Source organism: Ahaetulla prasina, chromosome 8 (assembly GCF_028640845.1).
Source record: "Ahaetulla prasina isolate Xishuangbanna chromosome 8, ASM2864084v1, whole genome shotgun sequence".
NCBI classification, from domain to species: domain Eukaryota; kingdom Metazoa; phylum Chordata; class Lepidosauria; order Squamata; family Colubridae; genus Ahaetulla; species Ahaetulla prasina.
In genome coordinates this window covers 15,647,657-15,670,400 of record NC_080546.1, presented here as the reverse complement: position 1 = coordinate 15,670,400, position 22,744 = coordinate 15,647,657, and the positions used below count along the sequence as shown (strand labels likewise).

Genomic DNA, 22,744 nt, shown 5'->3' with positions numbered 1-22,744 from the left:
AAGCAAATTGGCAGTAGATAAGAGTCAAGAGAATTCAGGGTGGGCTGGATGTATATCTTTTGTGAATGTGAAGGGACTTGAGACTGATGAAGCATGTGACCCAGTGGTGGGATTCATCCGGTTCGCACTGGTTCGGGCGAACTGGTTGTTAAATTACCCACCCCCTGCTATCAAAGGGATCCTGGGCTCTCTGCTGCGCTATAATTTTTTTTGTTTGTTTGTTTACATTTATACCCCGCCCTTCTCCGAAGACTCAGGGCGGCTAAATTAATGGAGAAACAGGCAACGGAGCGGTCGATGCGAGGGAAGGAGAAGGCTGCTTTCCCTCTTTCTTCTCCCTGCTCCTCCTCCTTCCCTCCTGCCAGCCACTCCATTTCCCATTTGTCCATTGCAGCGAAGTGCCCAGGATCCACTTTGATAGTGTGTGTGTGGGGTTAATTTAACAACTGGTTTGCCCAGGGTGTCAGCCAGGGGTGGGTTCTACTTACCTTTACTACCAGTTTGCAATGGAGCGTGTACGTGTGCTCAGTTCACTCGTGCATGCACTTCTGCGCATGTGCAGATCACCCATGATGAACTCATGGCGGTTGGGCAGAGCCTCCCACCAGTTTTACTGCCAGTTCTATAGAACCGGACCAAACCGGGAGCAACCCACCACTGGTGTCAGCCCTGGAGGCCATCTTTTTCTTTGGATCTTCATGGCTGCCACACTTAATGCTGTGGGAAACTGGGAGGGGGGATTGCATAGAGCGGTGGAGATATTTAGCCATAATAACATTCCTTTCTCTGAAAGTCAAGGACATTCTGCCCTTCACCTGGAGTAGAATGACTGGGAGGCATCTCCAGTTGGGATGGTGCATTGATTGGACCATGTGATGGGCATGTGGGTGCAGGGTAAGGGACTTGGACTTTCTTTTGGGTTGGGAAAACCTGGAAGCTTTCAGATTCGGATTTCCCCAGCTGTGCCAATATGACATCTCTAATAAAATGGAACTTTGAGGAACTTCTAAGCTCGGAGTCTTCTTTCATTGGGGGTGTTACTTGGAACCCTGACATTGGGTCAGGTTGGCCGTTGCGGGATGCTTGTCCTGCATGTGCGATGGGAGCTGGAGGATGGGGATGGGCTGTGCCTCCCACAAGAGCCAACCTGACCCTGGGCAAACCAGTTGTTAAATTATTTGAATGCCACCACTGTTTTGACCCCTCCCTTGGGCTCAGTCGGCTCATTTCCTACAGTTACAATGGACTTTCCCACAACTACTTATGATCCAGATTCAAAATTTCAACAGCTGTCCTCGCCCTCCCAGTCATGTTGGGTGCTCAGCACCTGGCCTGCATTTAAATCATGTGACTATGACTTATGACTCTTTTGACAAAAGCCAGTATTTACTTCTGGTTTCCAGTAAAAATATGTTGTGACCCAAGCACAAGTAGGTAGTAATAAACTTAGTCCGTGGAAAAACAAACTTTATTCAAACAGCTGGGAATTACTTCATTCCCAGCGTCGTTCAACTCAAAGTAAAACAAATGCCTCCCAACACAAATTCCTCGGTTATCTCGCAAACCTTGGTCCAGTTAGGCAAACTGCCAAAGGCCCTTCCTGGCAAACGTCCAGAAGCCACAAAAACAAAGACGTACACGAAGCAGAAGCTGAAGCAGAAGCAGAAGACGCAGCTACAACGTTGTTTCCTGGCAAAGGCCAAATGCTGGTGCTGGTCTGTTTTAAGCCTTATGGGAGGAGCCAATCATCTCTTGGCCCTACTCCCGAGTTGTCCTCTCTGCTTGAGCTGCTCTTGCCTTCTGGCAGCTCTTCTCATGCGTGCATTAGGAACAGGCTCCTCCTGTTCCTCTGCCTCACTACTATCAGGCTCTGGAGGCTCTGGAGTCCACACCTCACTTCCCAATGGCCCTGGCCTCACCTCAGCCTCATCATGGTCCGACTCGGTTGCCAGCTCCGTAGGCTGCTGATGGACCACAACAAAATATGCCCATTGCAGACATTACTGCATTGTAACCAATGCACCACCATTGCTCTTATAATTTTAATTCTACCAATTAAAAAAAAGTGGAAGATGGGAGTTAACTGTAGTCAGTTTCCATTGGGTCAAAAAAAGCAGAAAATAAGAATATCACTGTATGCATTTCAGTAAAAAGCAAGGAACTAAATAGACTGAACCTACAACTAAATTAAACAACCCACATACTCTGGCTGTGTTTACGTTTTGTGCAAAGTCATAGTTTGGTTTAAGTATGATTTACTGAGTAAGCTGTGATTTCTGTGTTCCCGCATCACAGTAAGGCGTACATCATAGTTGGGGTGAATCAGTTTACCTCAAGTTTACATAAGAAAACTTGATGTCTAAGCATGACTGGTGAATGTCTTGGTTTGCAACGCATTGGATTTCTGCAGTGGTATGTAATCAATTAAAATGAAGTAAATATAAATCAGCATTTTAATATCTCAAATGTGTGGGGGGTTTTCTTCAAAAGGAAGAACTAATCCTTCCACCCACCCCCCATCCAGTCAGAACTGATGAAGCTTCTTGGATGAGAAGCAACATGTCTTCTTCTTCAAGGATTTTTTTTCTTCTTCTTCAAGGGAAAAAAAGCATCTTTGAGACAACCATGGCCTGAACAACTGAGAATCTCTATACACAATTCAGCATTTTAGTAACACCATTTGTATCCGTTTTCAATCCTTTAGGAAAAGATGATTAAAAGCATTGTTTCCATCTCTAACAGGGGTGGGCTTCAAAATTTTTAGCAAAGGGTTCTCTGCCCGGTTGCTTGGTGGGCGTGGCCATGGTGGGTGTGGCCTAGTTGGCCTCCTGCACCATGGGGGGGCGTTTTTGCCCTCCCCAGGCTCTGGAGGCTTTCCTCCAGCCTCTGGGAGGGCAAAAACAGCCTCCCCAGGCTCCAAGGGCCCTCTGGAGGGCCTTCCCAAACTTCCAGTAGGCCCATTTTTCACCGTCCCTAAGCATCCATGTGCACCCTGCACTTACCTCCATCCAAAACGGGCCATGTGGGGACTCCTGAGAGGGGCAGAGTGGGCAGGGCCAGCCATGAGTGGGATTTGGGGGTTCTCTGAACCGCACAGAATATTAGCTAGATGTTCTCCCGAACCCCTGCAAACCCCCAGCAGCCCACCCCAATCTCTAATTCAAAGCATGCATTCTTGGGAATAAGGCTTGCGCATAGAAAGTTATGTAATCTGTATCCCAATGTAGATGTGGGTGGAGAAAGTCGAATAAGGCCAAGTGTTTATATCTATTCTCCAGGAAAACAATAACCAAATCCCTCTGACTAAATTCTCTGTCCTTCGGCCGCATCCATTAACATTTAGCCATGGATTCCATTGTAAATCAGCCCACACTGGTCCACATTGAATTGTGAAAATATTTTCATGCCTCAAATGTCCGCTTTTTAAATCCGGAGAGAGAAAAATCTCTGCATTATTATGTGTTGCGTGAGTATTTGCCAAGATTACAAGAGCTTCTTTGCGTATAAACAAAACAACGGCCAAACAAGGATGGGTGTTACAGAAGTCAGAATTGTATTCCCGTTTGATAAATTCAATGGGGCCAAGGCTGCATTCCTAATTACAGGAGACTAAATCTTGCTAAACTCAATGAACAAAAATTATGTGAAATAATTGCCTGGCAATTGAGGTAGTCTCTTGTAATTAGCTTAAAATTGCAATACGGTGCAGTTGGGAATTTTTTTTTTGAGATGCGGTGAAACTAACATCAAAATCATCATCAAAAATGCTCAACAAAGGATGTTCTTTCTGTGCGAACTCAGAAAGCTCAAACTGCCCAAAGAGCTGTTGATTCAGTTCTACAGAGGCTTGATTGAGTCTGTCATCTACACCAGAGGTGGGTTTCAAATTTTTTTACTACTGGTTCTGTCGGCGTGGCTTGGTGGGTGTGGCATGGCTTGGTGGGCGTGGCAGAGGAAGGTTACTGTAAAATCCCCATTTTCTCCCAATCAGATGGGACTTGGGAGGCAGGGAATAGATTGGGGTGGGGCCAGTCAGAATTTTTACTACCGGTTCTCTGAACTACCCAAAATTTCTGCTACCGGTTCTCCAGAAATGGTCAGAACCGCCTGAAACCCACCTCTGATCTGCACCAATTAATCAGTGGAACAGCTTGCCTCCAGAAGTTGTGGGGGCTCGACTAGAAGACCTCCCAGGTCCCTTCCAACTCTGTTGTTCTGTTATACCTCCATAACTGTCTGTTTTGGCTCTGCAACCCAACAAGACAGACACAGACTTCAATGAATAATTAGAACTGCAGGAAAAACAATGGCTACCAACCTGCCTTCCATTGAGGACCTGTATGCTACAGTAAAAAAGGGCTGTGAAAATATTTACAGATCCCTCACATCCTGGACATAAACTGTTTCAACTCCTACTCTCAAAAAAACGCTATAGGGCACTGCACACCAGAACAACTGGACACAAGAACAATTTTTTTCTGGAATGCCATCACTCTGCTTAACAACTAATTCCCACAACACTGTCAAATAATTTTCTAAAACTGTATTACTATTAGTCTTCTCTTCCTTACTATCCTAGTAAAAGAACTTTGAAAGATGTGTGCTTCGGAGTTTTTACTTGGTGAGGGGTTTTCTGGAATGCTGAGAGTATCTATCTCTTCCCACTTATTATTATAACCATGTTGCTTGTATCTTTCAATTATATTGTTTTTATTTGTTTCCTAGTACGATTTGATAGCTTATTAGTAACCTTGACCATCACTAAGTATGAATGTATTTTATTCTCCTTTTGTACACTGAGAGTATATGCACCAAAGACAAATTCTTTGTGTGTCCAATAACCCTTGGCCAATAAAGAATTCAATTCAATTCAATTCAATTCAATTCTGTTCTGTTCTGTTCTGTTCTGTTCTATTCTGTTCTGTTCTGTTCTGTTTTGTTCTACTCTACTCTACTCTACTCTACTCTACTCTACTCTACTCTACTCTATTCTAATTAAAGGCAATAGGGTGCTTACCAGCAGGTGGAGCAATACCACTGCAAAAGCAATTGGCAGGAAATGGGTTAAAACAGACCAGTTGATTCTCTATTGCACCTTTTCAGGATTCTCCCTAAATGTTAATTTTCTAGAGAAGGTGCAGAGAAGCCCTACCAAAACAGGAATTAAAAGTTACGAATACAGCATTTTCAATATTTGCCAAATTGTCTCCCTACCTCAGAACTAAAATACTTTCTCATCTCATGTCTATGGAGCTCCGTCATCCAGATCATGGTTGTCCCACAGGTGCTTTTTTCAAGAGGCAACTGGACTTTCTGGTTTCTCTTTGAAGACGTTTTGCTTCTCATCCAAGAAGTTTCTTCAGCTCTGAAAGATGCTTCTTGGATAAGAAGCGAAATGTCTTCAAAGAAAAATCAGAAAGTCCAGTTGCCTCTTGAAAAAAAAAGCGCCTTTGGTTTTCTCATTTCATCCACTCCTGGAAGTTTCTGAATTGTTTCCCATAAATTGTATGTTGCAATGAGGACATATCAGGCAACATCAACTGAAGCATCCTAGAGTCCCAGATCTAAGATGACCTTCTAGGGCAGGGGTCTGCAAACCTGGATCTTTTAAGACTTGTGGACTTCAATCCCAGAGTTCCTCGGCCAGCTTTGCTTAAAAGTCAAGTCTTAAAAGAGCCAAGTTTGCAGACCCCTGTTCTAGGGACACCAGACAGCAACAAAGAAATCCAGTTTTCTGCATCTCTGTGACATCATTTATGGTCAACCAAATGATCTGCAGTCCAAGCAGCTCTAGTAGCCCCATTCCTCCTCAGAAACAGTGATTCCTGAAAGTCAGAAATTCATATATCCTTAGCTATCTCTTCCAACTCAATCCTTAGCAAAATAAATAAATAAATAAATCTGTTTTCCTTCTTCATAATAGCCCAAGGTGGGTGCTAACTTTTTGCAAGCAAGGTTTTGTGCTGATTATCTTGCTGATGACCATCTGCATTGGGCTGATCCACTAGTAGTAACTTTGCATAGGAAATGAATTTCTCGTGACCTAGAAGAGGAATCCTCAATGTTTTGAGCTAGCGGGCAACACCCATGTAAATCGTCTTGCAAATGATGGTTCGGGTTCTTATCTATTCGCAGAATGTGAATATTGCTGTAGCAGGGAGATAACGAAGTGCAGAGCATTGATTTATCAGAATGCAACCCACCAAATCTTGGACTCTCATGCCTTGAAAGATGCTGCACATAACTCCTGCTTGTGGTTGACCTTTTTCCAGTCAGGTGAGCTTGCTATCAAACAAAGTTCAAGGCTCCAATCACCTTTCCTTCTAATTTTCTGTTGGGTTAACTTGAGGTCAAAAAGTATCCTTGACAATAAAGCTGTGTCTGGATGTGGGGGGAGGTCAGAGCGCTTACGGGCACCAAAGGAATTGTCTGCAGTCATATTTATATTGCTGGATGCCATAGGGAGGAACTAAGGCCTAGTAACTGTCAAAGGACAGCAAAAAGTTTTCGCGGAACAGGAAGCAGAATATGAAAAATTGTATTTCCCTGCTGAGCATTAAAAATGAGAAAAAGCCTGCATTACTTGAGATGAATGGGAACAATTTCTTTACTGTCTTTTCGTTCTTTTGTCCCTTCAATTTTTATATGCTGAGTTCCTTCTAGGCCAATAGATCTGCCAAAGACAGTGAGAAAATCCTCTTTTCTACAAATTGCCAGAAAACACGCTATGTAGTCTTGCCACGGGGACATGCATAGGACAAAAATAAGGTACTTACGTATTCTTAGTACCTTGCAAACATTTGAATTCTTGTTGAAGGAGGCATGGCTTTGATTCTGGTAAATGAATACATGAACATGGATTGTTGCCATAGACCCTGAGAAAGCTACCTAGAGCGGAGGGCACTCCTGTGCGTGTGCAAAACTCCATTTGCACGAATGGAGCTCCGCAAGTATGTACCCTCTGCTTGCATGAGAGGAGCGTCACGTGCAAGCAGAAGGGGGCACCGCTGATGTGAGTGGAGCTTCATGCGTGCACGCTTCCCCAATGCTCGTGCAAGTGGACCTTCACACATGCATGTGCTTGCCCATTGCTTGTGCAGCTGAGTTTGAAACTTTCTTCCCTAAGTCACCAATCCTGAAATATCACTATGTATTGATCAACAGCTTGCTTCAAGTTATTCTCTAATAATAACACATCAAGCCTTTCAAGTGATCTGTGTGTTTATTTGGTGCTTTTGAGTCGGTGTTCATTCCCGGAGACCGCCTAGATTAATCCTTGCACTTCTCTTAGCGAGATTTCAGAAGTTTGCCATTGCTTGCTTCCTAGGGCTGAGAAAGAATGACTGGCTCAAAGTCAACTAGCTGGCTTCATTCCTAAAATAGGACTAGATATTCCCAGTTTCCTGGTTTCTAGCCTGGTGTCTTAACCACTACAATAAACTAGGTCTCTTCTATTTATTTACTGACAAGAAATGTCACATAAACCAGAGTACACAATTCTAAACACATGCACAAATAAAACTCTTTAAAAAGAGTTGCCTTTTAATTTGGAAGTTTTTAAAAACTTTTTAAAGAAACCAGGCCATTTATGTTATCAGTAACACTATCATTACTAAAAATGTCTGCTATAAAATTGAATTATTAATATTCTTCAATCTGTAAACAAGGATGAACATTACATAGACATTAGGCAATCAGTGAACACCACAAAAGATTCACAGTGAATAAAGACTTACCTGGAATCACTTCGAAAAGGAACTTTCCTGGGTTTTCATCGCTGGAAGGATGTTCAATCACACGATTTCCCGGTAAGAATATGGTACCCTTAAACATAAAATTAGGAGAAAGGACAAGATGAAATTTTTAGATAAAAGGGGGGGGAAAAAAACAGTTGAGTTGGATCATTAGGGATACACTTCCCCCAGCCAGATCTCCAGTAAGATCATTCACTACGGTAGGACAAGGAACATTTTCTCTTTCCTTTGATAAAAAGAATCAGATAATCAGTTTTTGTGAAGGCACTTTGTAACAGTGATGAAATCTGAACCGGTTTACGACTGGTTCGCTAGCTGCGCATGCGTGCTGCGTGCCAAATGTGTGCTGCGTGCACACATGCACAGTGCGCACCACGCACCAAATGCGAGGTGGGCACACATGCAGTGCACGCCAAAAGGAGGCATGGGGTAAGTAGAACAATGTGTGTGTGTGTATGTGTGTGTGTGTGAGAGAGAGAGAGAGAGATAAGCTGTGGCACACAATCTTTTTTTTAACCTTTAAAAGCATTTTTTTTAGTTTTAGTTTAGTTTAGTTTATTTAGATTTTTATACCGCCCTTCTCCCGAAGGACTCAGGGCGGTGTACAGCCAGATTAAAACAATAATATACAAAATTAAAATAACCATTAAAATACATATTCAAAGATGGCCGAAAATTAAAACCGTCAAATTGACCTATACTAAAATACCCCAATCTAAAATTATTAAAAATCCAGAAATTTGAAAATTTAAAAATCAAGCCAGTCCCGCTTGGATAAACAGGTATGTTTTCAATTCACGGTGAAAGGTCCAAAAGTCAGGTAATTGGCGTAAACCGGGGGGGAAGTTCGTTCCAGAGGGTAGGTGCTCCAACAGAGAAGGCCGAATAGGTTGTAAAAAATGCTTTTAAAAGTAAAAAAAAATGGCTCCAACGATCGTGCGGCTCAGCTGTGGTTGTCAGAGCCTTTTTTAAAAAAACTCGCGGGAAAAGCGAGCGAGCCGGAAAGAAGCGGCAAGCGGGCAAGTGGGCAACCGGGCGATTGGGTGGGCATGGGCAGGGGGGGGGAAGGGATTTTTGCTACCGGTTCTCCGAACCATCCGCCGCCATAGCTACAGGATTAGCCAATCCGGTCCAAACCAGGAGCATTTCACCCCTGCTCTGTAGCTTTTCTCCCTATCTCAAAAATTTTGTGAAGGTTGGAGATTGGACAGTAATTGCCAGACCCAGGAAGGCCTCTTTTAAGACTAATGGCTTCATTCTCTCTCAAAGATGACAACCTTCTGGATACAGATTGTCGTGCTTCCTCCAGGAAAGAATTAGGAGGTGACAGAAGTCACTCCAGAAAGCACTAAGAGAGATCCAACCTAGAAGTAAGGAGAAATGTCTAATCAATGGAATAGTTTGCCACTCAGAATTGTGGGTTCTCCATCACTGAAGGTTTTCAAAAATAAATTGAATAATAAATTGGAGCCTGGTGATGGAAGAAATGTCCATCTGGGTTCAGTTCCAAGTGGGGAGAAAGACACCGGAAACATGGTGGCTGATTGGAAAGATGGTTTTTAATGGTGGACAGGACTACATGGTTTGAGGTCCTGGGCAAAAAACGCACATGGGTGAGAGAGAGATTTATACCCTCTCTCCAGCTTCGAATTTTAGCTTGAATTCTGATTGGTTGTCAGATTCCCATGGTGTAATGTATCTTTAAATATTTGATTTAAACGGAAACGGATAGCCGATCAAACCGAGTCAGACGAAACAGGCCCTGACTATACAATGTTTGAACCCACAGCTGACTCAAACCCGGGAAAATCGCAGGACTTAACTGAATTCCCGGAGGTCCAGCGACGCCAACAGGTTCCATTAGAAAACAGCAGGGACGACTCGGCAAATAATCCAAGGCCGGATGGCCTAGAGGAGGAGCTGAGAGGAGCAAACAGCCCCTCTGGTCAACTCGACCCGCTCCCAGGGAACGTACTGCGCAGGTCCGAAAGAGTCAGGAGACGCCCAGTCTATTTACGTGATTACGTTGAAAAGTAATATGTAAATATAATGTAAATATATAGGTAAAGTGTTTTCTGGGAGGGAAGGAGTGTAATGTATCTTTAAATATTTTGGCGGGAAACAAGCACGTTGCTGATTGGTTGAAGCCGCCGGTTGAACTGTATATAAGGAGAGGTTTTTCCCCAGCCCGGTTGCTGGGTTCACCATATAGTAAAGAGCTGTTGTCACTATCCTGGTCTCATGCCTCGTTATTGCCCGAATCTAACACATGGGACCATGCATGGGTAACTTTGTAGGTTCTCTGAGTCCCAGGCTTGGTTCATGTCATGTAATGTAATTCCTACTATGGCTCTGCCTGAAGAAGGTAGATCTTTGTTATGTGGAATAGACCGTCCCAGGCCTTAATGGCCCATTGACAAAGGTAGGGTGGGGCCTCCCTTTTGGGGAAATATTCTGCCCTTTTAATATTTCCTAAAATATCTCATTTTCTTAGGAGAGGGATGGGTGCAAACTTCCTACACTGGATTTGACCAGGATGGTATAATAATAATAATAATAATAATAATAATAATAATAATAATAATAATAATAATAATAATAATAATAATAATAATAATAATAATAACAACAACAACAACAACAACAACAACAACAACAACAACAACAACAACAACAACAACAACAATAGAGTTGGAAGGGACCTTGGAGGCCTTCTAGTCCAACCCCCTGCCCAGGCAGGAAACCCTACACCATCTCAGACAGATGGTTAACCAACATTTTCTTAAAAATTTCCAGTGTTGGAGCATTTACAACCTCTGGAGGCAAGTTGTTCCACTCATTAATTGTTCTAACTGTCAGGAAATTTCTCCTTAGTTCTAAGTTGCTTCTCTCCTTGATTAGTTTCCACCCATTGCTTCTTGTTCTACCCTCAGGTGCTTTGGAGAATAGCTTGACTCCCTCTTCTTTGTGGCAACCCCTGAGATATTGGAACACTGCTATCATGTCTCCCCTAGTCCTTCTTTTTATTAAACTAGCCATACCCAGTTCCAATAGTATAAGATCTCTTGCCTTGAGCAGGGGATTGGATTAGAATACCTCTGAGGTGACTTCCAGCCCTGTGATTCTATGTTCTATTTTCTCTAAGAGCCCTGGTAGCGCAGTGGTTAAAATGCAAATCCCGACCGGCTCAAGTTTGACTCAGATTTTCATCCTTCCGAGGTCGGTAAAAGAGGATTCAGATTGTTGGGGGCAAGAGGCTGATTCTGTAAAACCACTTAGAGAGGGCTGTAAAGCAGTGTAAAGCTGCATATAAGTCTAGGTGCTATTGCTGAGTTCATAGTACTCTGCAGATCAAAATCCACCTCAGCAGAGGTGGTATTCAGCAGGTTCTGACCAGTTCTGGAGAACTGGTAGCAGAAATTTTGAGTAGTTCGGAGAACCGGTAAATACCACCTCTGACTGGCCCCGCCCCCATCTATTCTCTCGCTTCCCGAGTCCCAGCTGATCGGGAGGAAATGGGGATTTTGCAGTAACCTTCCCCTGGAGTAGGGAGGGAATGGAGATTTTACAGTATCCTTCCCCTGCCCCGTCCACCATGCCATGCCCACAGAACCGATAGTAAAATAATTTGAATCCCACCACTGCACGTCAGATAATATGGCAACTGGATGTCATAGCACTGGCTTCAGCCCAGAAAGAAACAAGACAGGCAAACTGGAACAACTTTAGCAGCCAAACACTGTGCTTCTGACAGAGTGACCAGGTGCAAAATCTTGATGACACCTCACTCCCCCCCCGCCGCCCCCCAACCCCCTCCACAGGGCTGCCAATCCACTAAAAGTATTGTCAGTGATACACCACTAAAAAAAAGCAAATGCAACTTATAATGAAATTGATTTGCCTTGAACCCTATTGCTGTCTTGGTTCACAGTTCATGTTTAACCAGGTTTTTTTTGTTTTTTTTGCAAGACACAGTAGCCTGGGTCATTGTTTTATCCATGGAGGGAAAAAACATGGTTTGCCCTCTGTTAAGTACAACTCTTAAACAAGTGTAACCAAAACTTTAGTGTACAAATTACATCCAGCCAATAATCCCCTTCTACAGCCCGTCCTCCAACCTAGTTTTGATTTTCAGAGTTGACAAAAATCTCCATTGGAGTTAAGGAGATCAAATTATGATTCACGGTTATTAGCTCTGTGCACGGTCTCGGACAGAATTGGAGAGAGACAGAGAGAGAGAGAGAGGCTCTTTCAGGAATGCATGAAGAAGTAGTTTAAAATTTAAAGTCGACACTTAGTAGAACTATGCAGTGGTTATGTTTCCCTATAAATACAGCTGAAACTGAAGCCGAGCCTCCATCTTGTTTGCTGATGATCGATTGGAGACTCCTGCTTTCTTTGCTATCTGCAGGCCTGGGGCATGCAGGGTATAGATTTTCATTTTGACATCATTAATAGACATATTTTCTCCAGCAAACATTGCACAACAAGGCAATACAGAATCTGCATCGAGGGGATGAAATATTTCTCTGTCTTGATACCCAAAGTATCCAATTACTTAATTCCTTATTTTTCTCCTTCCCCAGAATTATTTTTGTATTAAAGATATAAGTATGCCTTTCCTTTCCTTTCCTTTCCTTTCCTTTCCTTTCCTTTCCTTTCCTCTCTTCCTCTTTCCTTTCCTTTCCTTTCCTTTCCTCCCTTCTCCTCTCCTCCTCTTTCCTTTCCTTTCCTCCCCTCCCCTCCCCCCCCTTTCCTCCCCTCCCCTCTCCTCTCCTCTCCTCTCCTCTCCTTTCCTTTCTTTTCCTCCAGTGGTGGGATTCAAATAATTTAACAGCCGGTTCTCTGCCCTAATGATTTCTTCCAACAACCAGTTCATCAAACTGCTCAGAAAGTTAACAACCAGTTCTCCCGAAGCGGTGCGAACTGGCTGAATCCCACCACTGCTTTCCTCCCCTCGCCTTCCCTCCCCTCCCCTCCCCTTCCCTTCTTTTAGTTCCATAACAGCATCAGAGAATAGAGTGGCAGATCAGTGATGGTTATGTCTACCTTTATGCCTTAAGATAGTAACCAAATTAATTGAACAGGCTGGGCAGCTGCCATGGATGAATTTATCCTATTACTTTCTGGATGCTTTTTGAAGCAGACAATTCTTTTGTTTCTATGGCAGTTTAGAATCTTTCACATTAATGTGAAAGCTAACATGATTGTTATTTGCAATTTTCTTTAACACACACACACACACATGTATAAGGGAAACTGGCAAGCGCATTTTCCTTACATATTCTTTACCCATCCTATGCATGTCTTTTTGTGTGTGCATTTTCTTTTATGAACACATTTTTATATGCATCTTTAATGGAGAACAGTCTAAAAATCGGAGAGAAATTGGAAGGAAAGAAAACCAAGACGATCAGTTAAAACGAGGAGCAAAAAATTCACTCCTTTCTCTTATGTCTGGCTTAGTAAAGCTAGACTTCTTCTGTCTTCAGCAGTATAATATTCAGTTGCAGGCCTGGATTTTTATTTATTTATTTATTGAGATGGATTTGAAACAAAACTAGAGACTTGCTTTTTTTCTAAATCAGTTTATCTTATCTTGTCCCTTCTAATTACTTTATCTTCCATTATCAGCACAAGCTGTTTATTTTCAGATTTCACAAAGTTTTACACATTGCCTCTCAGTTCTAATCTTTAAAATAAATGTACCTGTCTTGAATGGAATCTGAATTGGGGTAGGTGTGTGTGTGTGGAGGGGAAGGGTGGATTTACAGCATGAAGTATTTCGGTAAGAACTAGTAAAATGTTTACCAGTGAGACCATGGCTGAACCAGAAGAAGAAAAAGATAAGCAAATGTGGTGTTGATGGAGCCATGAAACAAAACCTACAAAGCGATGGATGGCTTAACTTGTTGGCTGAATAGAGGACAATGAAACCCTCATGAATGTGCAGTCTCTGGGGACTAGAAGGTTGAATTGGACTTTGCATGGCATGTCAAGGACTTCAGTGGATGTTACTAAGACTAGTAAAATAGTTCTGATTTAACAACCAGACTCTAAGGCTGGTGTGTCAAACTCAAGGCATGGGGTGCTTAAATCTGGCCCACCGGGCTGGTCTGGAAATACCAAAGGTCCATCACTTGGTGCCTCTGCTGGCCAAAAAGGGCTGTGTGTGGGCCTTGCGGGGCCTCCATGCAGCCCGTTTTTAGCCAGCGGAGTGCTGCTAGAGGTCGGGAAGGCAGAAAATGGGCCACACGGGGGCCTCGCGGGGCCTCCATGCTGCAGGAGGCCATAGAAGCTGAAAAAGGGGCAGAGGGGGTTACGCGCAGTCCTCTCGTGCCCCGTTTCGGCCGTCAGGGTGCTGCAGGAGGCATCCGTCCCATCTCTCCCCTCGCTCCCCCCCTCTGCCGGCCCATGAAGGAGAACTACAATGCTGATCCGGCCTTCGAGGAAATTCAGTTTGACACCCCTGTTGTAAGGAATGACTTCAGCCTCTACCCTACCTGCTCCTCCCCAACCTTCCAAACATTAGAACAATATTTTTGCCTCCACCACCCTTGGAGCTCCCAGAAGCCACAAAAGAGGTACTGGCATCCACTTTGTCACTCTGTCTTAAGCCATAAATATTTGTTTGCGAAGCACAACAGCTAAGTTTACACAACTTTATTTATTTTACGATTAAACTTCTACACCTCTCATCTCGCCAATGCAGGTGTCTTTGACTTACGACTGTAACAGAGGCTGTCTATTATGGCCATAAGTCATGATGGTCCTATAACAGTTACCCATGTATCCAAGCCAATTTTATGATCTTTCAGTGGTAGACATAAAGCAAATACTCTGGTTGTTAAGCAAATGCCACAGTCTTTAAGTGAACCCATTGTGTGTTATAGAGGATTTTTGCTGAACACCAGAAATAAATGCCATTTTTAGCAAAAATTACAACATTTGCAAAAATTACATTTTTGTAATTTACAACATAAATCAGTCATGTGACCGATGCTGCAAATTGCCATAAGTGTAGGTCAATTGCTGAGTGCTCGAAATTTTATTTTATTTTATTTATTTATTTTGTCACACAGTATATATAAGCATAAGCATGAAAATAACTATATAATATATAAGCATATATATAAGCATAAGTATGTAATAACCATATGAATAGAATAGAATAGAATAGAATAGAATAGAATAGAATAGAATAGAATAGAATAGAATAGAATAGAATTTTATTGGCCAAATGTGATTGGACACACAAGGAATTTGTCTTGGTGCATATGCTCTCAGTGTACATAAAAGAAAAGATACGTTCATCAAGGTACAACATTTACAACACAATTGATGGTCAATATATCAATATAAATCATAAGGATTGCCAGCAACAAGTTATAGTCATACAGTCATAAGTGGAAAGAGATTGGTGATGGGAACTATGAGACGATTAATTGGATATAATGGAAGGAAACAATAGGAAAGGAACGGTAGGCACGCTTGTGCTCTTATGCACGCCCCTTACAGACCTCCTAGAAATGGGGTAAGGTCAATAGTAGACAGTTTTTGGTTGAAGCTTTGGGGATTTTGGGAAGAGACCACAGAGTCAGGTAGTGTATTCCAAGCATTAACAACTCTGTTACTGAAGTCATATTTTCTGCAATCAAGATTGGAGCGGTTAACATTAAGCTTAAATCTGTTGTGTACTCGTGTATTGTTGCAATTGAAGCTGAAGTAGTCTTTGACAGGAAGGACATTGTAATAGATTATTCTATGAGTTAAACTCGGGTCATGTCAAAGGCAGCGTAGTTCTAAATTTTCTAAACCCAGGATTTCAAGTCTGGTGGCATAAGGTATTTTGTTGTATTCGGAGGAGTGGAGTACTCTTCTTGTAAAATATTTCTGGACACGTTCAATTGTATTGATGTCAGAAATGTGGTATGGGTTTCAGACAGGCGAGCTGTATTCAAGAATTGGTCTAGCAAATGTTTTGTATGCTCTGGTTAGTAGTGTAGTGTTTTTGGAGAAGAAGCTACACAAGATTAGGTTTACAACTCTTAAAGCCTTTTTTGCGATGTAGTTGCAGTGGGCTTTGGCACTTTTAGATCATTTGATATGAAAACTCCAAGGTCTTTAACAGGGTGGGGGTCATCTGTAAGGTAATGTCCATCAAGCTTGTACTTAGTGTTTAGGTTCTTTTTTCCAATGTGTAAGACTGAGCATTTGCTGGTTGAGATTTGGAGTTGCCAAGTTTTAGACCATTCAGATACAAAGTCAAGGTCTTTTTAAAGGGTAGCTGTATTGTTGGTGGTGTTAAATAGTTTGACATCATCAGCAAAGAGAACACAATTACTAGTAATATGGTCACAGAGATCATTAATGTATAATATGAAGAGTGTTGGTCCAAGAACGCTGCCTTGGGGAACGCCACTTTTGACAGGAACAGGATTTGATAGAGCATTGCCAATTTTGACCACTTGTCTGTTTGACAGGAAAGCTGTTATTCAATTCTGGAGGGGTAATGTAGTCACTGACTGTGGGGGATGGGACCACTAATAGAACTTCAGAACTGGATTGTAAGTACTTTTTGGGGGGGGCATTGGAACGTTGAATGGTCACTAAGTGACCAGCCATAAGTGGAGGACTGCCAATAAGCCAAAATCAAATAAACTAATTTATGGTTTAGCCTGACATCTGAACCTAGTCCTTCAGTTTGTGCAACATTTTATACAAATTTAGGTTCCCAGTTCTAAATGTAAGACAGAACTGAGCAGAAATTTGCCATCTTTAGAATTTATTTTATTTTATTTTTTTATTTATTTGTCAATCGTATATAAGATAACAGGTAAAAGTATAAACATAATTTGGATACATGAAAAGAGTAAGTAAAAAAGGAATATTAGAACAGGGATGGTAGACATGCAGGTGCACTTATCCATACCCCTTACAGACCTCTTAGGAATGGGGTGAGGTCAACAGTAGACAGTTTAAGCTTAAAGGTTTGGGGGTTTGGGGAAAAAATGTGCAGGTAGTGCATTCCAGGCATTGACCACTCTGTTACTGAAGTCATATTTTCTGCAATCAAGTTTGGGGCGGTTTACCTCGAGTTTTTATCTATTATTTGCTCTTATATTGTTGTGGTTGAAGCTGAAGTAGTCATTGACAGATAGGACATTGTGGTAGATAATTTTATGTACTGTGCTTAGATCAGGCTGAAGTCGGCATAGTTCTAAGTTGTCTAAGCCCAAAATTTGGAGTCTCGTGGCATAAGGTATTTTATTGCGAGCAAAGGAGTGGAGGACTCTTCTTGTAAAATATCTCTGGACTCTCTCAATTGTATTTATGTCCGATATGCAGTGCGGGTTCCAGACAGATGAGCTGTATTCAAGAATTGGTCTAGCAAATGTTTTTTATGCTCTAGTTAGTAGTACAATATTACCAGAGAAGAAGCTATTCAAGATTAGGTTAATAACTCTGTTGTGTTTGAATGAATGTTGTGATATGGTTTATAACCAAAATACATCCACTCTGGGGCAAATATGAAATCCAGATTGGTTTGCATTTGGGAAAAAGCAAAATGAAGCAAAAGAGAAATACACTTTCACCTATTCCCAGTTTTGTGGGCAATACGGGGAAATGAGACTCAAGAACTCTCTCTCTAATAAATGCCCCGTACGCATAGAAGCTTTCACTGGCTCTGAGGATAAAATTAGACAGCCAGTCTAATAAATCATTAAAGCTTACAATTAAGTGTCAGCTATTACACTTACATTACACCGTTGCTCAACATTAATTAACAGTTACTGATTTTTAAAATATTCTCAATGCATTGTTTTGACTTCTGCTTTCACCATCAATCACGTACAGTATTAATCACCAACGAAACTTCAATCTCTCTCGTTCAATTGCACCGCAGTTGCTCATAGCAACTGAAAAGCGCACAAGGAATCGTCTCCTTCTCAAAAGTCTTTCTTTCTTTTTTACGTTTATTCAGTTTATTCTTTCTTTCAGTTTATTCTACAGCAATTCGGTGGTTTGAGCTGATAAATAATTAAAAATACTGAACCCCCACCACCAATTTACCTGGATTTAAGGTTCTCGGTATAGGAAGTCTTACGACCACAATTGAACCTAAAATTTCTGTTGCTAAGTGATACAGTTGTTAAGTGAGTTTTGCCCCATTTTAGAATAGAATAAAATAATAGAGCTGGAAGGGACCTTGGAGGTCCACTAGTCCAACCCCCTGCTTAGGCAGGAAACCCTACATCACTTCAGACAAATGGTTATCCAACCTCTTCTTAAAAACGTCCAGTGTTGGGAGCATTCACAACATCTGGAGGCAAGTTGTTCCACAACATTTTACGACCTTTCTTGCCACTGTTGTTAAGTGAATCACTGCAGTTGTTAAGTTAGAGACACAGCTGTTAAGAGGGTCGCAATAAGGGATCACATGATCCTGGAACACTGCAACTGTCATAAATATGGGCCAATTGCCAAGCATCCAAATTTTGATCGCATGATTATGGGGAAGCTGCAATGGTTGTGTGAAAAACAATCGTAAGTCAGTTTTTTCAGCGCCCTTGTAACTTCAAATGGTCGTTAAACAAATGGTTCAGGAACTGGGTTCAGGACCTGGATATGTCTAGTTTGATGAAAAGAAGGACTAGGGGAGACATGATAGCAGTGTTCCGATATCTCAGGGGCTGCCACAAAGAAGAGGGAGTCAAGCTATTCTCCAAAGCACCTGAGGGCAGGACAAGAAGCAATGGGTGGAAACTAATCAAGGAGAGAAGCAACCTAGAATTAAGGTGAAATTTCCTGACAGTTAGAACAATTAATCAGTGGAACTGCTTGCCTCCAGAAGTTGTAAATGCTCAAAGATTGGAAAATTTTAAGAAGAGATTGGACAACCATTTGTCTGAAATAGGTTTCTTGCCTGAGCAGGGGGTTGGACTAGAAGACCTCCAAGGTCCCCTCCAACTCTGTTATTCTATTCTATATTTAGAGGTTACAAGTCAAGGACTACCTGTATAAGTGATAAACAGCTAATAGAAAAGCTAAAGTGGGAAAGAAAACAGATAGCATGTAAAACTTCCCAACTCTTGAAAAAGATGAAAATAATAAACAGAACAGAACAGAACAGAATAGGAAGATACTACATTGTGCAAAAAATGGATAGACTGACATTGAAAATTAAACGGAAAGAAGAGGTAGAATATTATCTAACATGGAATCTATCTTACTAACGGTTGGAAAAAAGGGGTGGAGATTAAGAATGTAAATTTGTATTGTTAAGCAAATTAAATACCCAAACAATATGATGTTTATTAAGCACTAAAAAATGTATTTAATAGAAAATCAATTTAAAAAATGGTTGGAAGGGACCTTGGAGATCTTCTAGTCCAACCCCCTGTTCAGACAGGAAACCTATTTCAGACAAAAGATCCCTTTCAGCTCTATTCTATTGCTATTGCTATTCCTATTGCTATTCTGCTCTGCCATCTTCCCTTGCCTCTCTCTTTTAAGTGGACAATACAATATAGGAGATAAAATATTAAATTAAGATGGAACTATAATAGTATCACCATAATGGCATAATGGTTTTTTAACATTTTAATTGGGTTTTATTGTTGTGGGGTTTTAAATTTTTAAAAATTTTAAATTTAAATTTTTAAACATTGGCCTTTTTGTAATATGCTTTATTTTAAATTTTGATTTTAATTGTATATATATTGTGTTTTATTTAGGCTGTACACCGCCCTGAGTCCTTCGGGAGAAGGGCGGTATAAAAATTTGATAAATAAATAAATAAATAAAATAAATAAAATAAATAATACAGAGCCATATAATTGCAATGGATGTATGTTATCATTCAATATCTAAAGAAGCTAACCATCTATCTGTTTCTGATGTGGCTGCGATGAGATCATCCCAGGTGCCTTGAAATTTCCTGAGGAGATGTTCTTGAACTAGGCAAGGACTCCAGACACAGAAGGACAGGAGAGATTCTTAGGACTGTAATCTTAGAAAGCCCACAGACTTAAAATGGAAGACTCTGATTAAACCACTTTGAGTTTGTGCTTCAAAGGAAACAATAACAGCTGTCGTAGTATCAGATCTCGCGTTCCCCCTGCAGAGCCTCTTCCAATTAATTCTCTCCATATTTAAGAAAATGCTCTTGCTACATTTCACACATAGTTAGCATCTGAAATCAGTTGACTTTGTGGGAAAGGTGACTGTGAATGGTTCTGAAAAAGATGTCCTTTAAACAGTTTAAGAGGGTAGAGGTTGGGCCACCATCTCATGTTGTGGTAAATTATTCCTTGCTAAATTTACCAACTCTAAAATCAGGCATTCAAAGAAGCCAGCTAAAAGAAAAGCACAAATCCAGGTTAACCTATCTGTAATCCAATGGTGAAATCCAATTTTTTTTACTAGCGGTTCTGTGGGCGTGGTTTGGTGGGTGTGGTGTGGCTTGGTGGGCATGGCTTGGTGGGTGTGGCAGGGGAAGGTTACTGCAAAATCTCCATTCCCACTCTACTCCAGGGGAAGGATACTGCAAAATCTCCATTCCCGCCGCACTCTGGGGCCAGCCACAAGTGATATTTGTCAGTTCTCCGAACTACTCAAAATTTCTGCTACCGGTTCTCCAGAACCTGTCAGAACCTGCTTATTTCATCCCTGCTATAATCTAGATTTAGGAGTCAATGCTTGGGGATTAAACCAAAAGAAATAAAATGAAGTTTAATGAAGTTTAAGATTTTTACCTGAAATATGGAATAATCCAGTCAATCTTTGTTCACCACATGGGAAATTTCTAGCCCTCCCTCAAATGAAATTTGTACCTGCCTTGTTGAGTGTAACTGTAGACATCTGCTTGAAGTTCCTCCTAAACCTCTGTCCCTCACAGAATGATGGTTGGTGATGCTTCGGGAAGAAAACTGTCCATCATATTAACTTTCTATGCCACCAAATCATATAGAACTAATGATTCAAGATTGTCACTAAACTGAAAAACACACGCAAGATGGTGTGTTTTTTCCACACATTCTAGTGATTGTTATACACATGAAAAAGAAAAGAAAACAAAACAAAACAAAAAGCCGAAAACCAAACCAAACCAAATCAAATCAGAAGTATATATTTAGGAAACTGAGTCTCAGAATAGGCAGAAGATGTATTAATGGCGTGGCACTGAAAATTCAATTTTCAAGCCACTCTACAATTAACCTCACCATAAACTCCTAACATTACAGGGAAGGTAAACATGTTCTTAGCTCAACTGACTTCGCGAGACGTGTGGGCACCATCTGAGATTCAACAATAAATTGTTGTGTTAGTGGAATGCAAGTAAAGGATTAACTTTAAGAAAAGAAAACAAAAAACTAAAAGAAATTGAAGAGAGAGGAAAGAGGACAGAAAGAGAAGAACTAAGGGAAAAATAGAAATAAAGGAAGAAGATAAAAATAAAGAGAAAGGAATAAGAGAAAAAGCAACAAATGTATGTACGGTATGCGTGTATATGAGTATGTATGCATGTAGGTATGTATATATGTGTATGTATGAAATACTGGTAGCCGGACATGACTGAACGGCTGACGATGCTCACTGTGCATTACAGAAATGAATGACTCTATAGAAGGATATGAACCTCTGTAATTATAGGCTGGTCACAGACGTGGCAATATATGCAAACTATTTTCCCTTCCAAAGCAAAAAATAAAAATAAAAAATTGTGGTACCTTGAAGATTAAGCTTCTCTGGACAACAGTCCATATCATTAAATGTTTATCCTAAAAAGCATTTGCTGGATTTAACTTGAGCAAGTACTCAGGCAGCAAAGTAAGTCTCCTTTGCTGCAGTCCCTGCCCTGCAGTGCTCTGAATCTCAGAAACGTTGCTATAATATATGATGTCAGCACTCTTCTTCCCTATTTCATTGCTCCTCGGAAACCTGGAGAAGAGCTTAGTTTCCATGGTGCCTGAAGAAGGGGAAGTAATTGTATCAGTGGTTCATTCTATCTCATCATTACACAGTCCCATTAGGGCAATGACAGGAACACTGGCTCAGACTTCTGGAAATTCCCACCAGAGCATTGAGTAATCTATCAGATTCTTGAAGTCCCACAAACAGAGATGATGTGTAGCTCAGGGCTGAACTATGGAGACCTTGGTGCTCTCCAAATGTGGTTGTTTGCTTGCAGAGGTTTCATTACCAAACTAGGCAAGGTTGGGATTCAAAAAATTTAGCAACTGGTTCTCTGCCTGATTGCTGTGTGGGCGTGGCCTACTCGGCCTCCTGCGCCACGCCAGGGGGGGAGCATTTTTGTCCTCCCCAGGTTCCGGAGGCTTTCCTCGAGCCTCCAGGAGGGCAAAAACAGCCTCTGGGAGGGTGAAAACAGCCTCCCCCAGGGTGTGGAGGTTCTCCAGAGGCCAAAAATGGGCCCATTTCCAGACTTCCTGAACTTCTGGGAGGCCCGTTTTTCACCCTCCAAGAGCCTCCAAGCTGGCGCTGCACTTACCTGGCATCCAAAATGGGCCACGTGAAGACTACTAGGAGGGGTGGGGTGGGAGGGGCCAGCCAGTCCTTGCAATTACCGGTTCGGCAAACCGGATGTAAAATTAGCATCCGGTTCACCCGAACTAGTGGGAACCATCTGAATCCCACCCCTGGAACTAGGTGACATCATCAGTGCAAGGATGCAAAGCAAACAACTAAACACAGAGACCACCAAAGACTCTATGATAGCAATAGCACTCAATCTTATATGCCTCTTCATAGTCTTTTACAGTTCTCTCTAAGCGGTTTACAGAGTCAGCATATTGCCCCCAACAATCTGGGTCCTCGTTTTACCGATCTTGGAAGGATAGAAGGCTGAGTCAATCTTGAGCCCCATCAGGATCAAACTCCAGGCTGTGGGTAGAGAATGCCTGCAATACTGCATTCTGACCACTGCGCCACCACAGCTCTTCTAATTTCAATTATAAACAAAAAGTTCT

At 41.7% G+C, this 22,744-nt stretch overlaps 1 protein-coding gene across 4 annotated transcripts in view; it reads right to left on the bottom strand.

The window, feature by feature from the left end:
* Nucleotides 1-22,744, bottom strand: part of ARHGAP24 (Rho GTPase activating protein 24) — a 527,216-nt gene that overhangs the window by 320,746 nt on the left and 183,726 nt on the right. For all 4 annotated transcript variants that reach the window (XM_058192081.1, XM_058192079.1, XM_058192078.1 and 1 more), the window contains exon 3: nt 7,737-7,824. In XM_058192081.1, the coding sequence (XP_058048064.1) occupies nt 7,737-7,824 (88 nt within the window). The remainder of the gene's footprint in view (nt 1-7,736; nt 7,825-22,744) is intronic.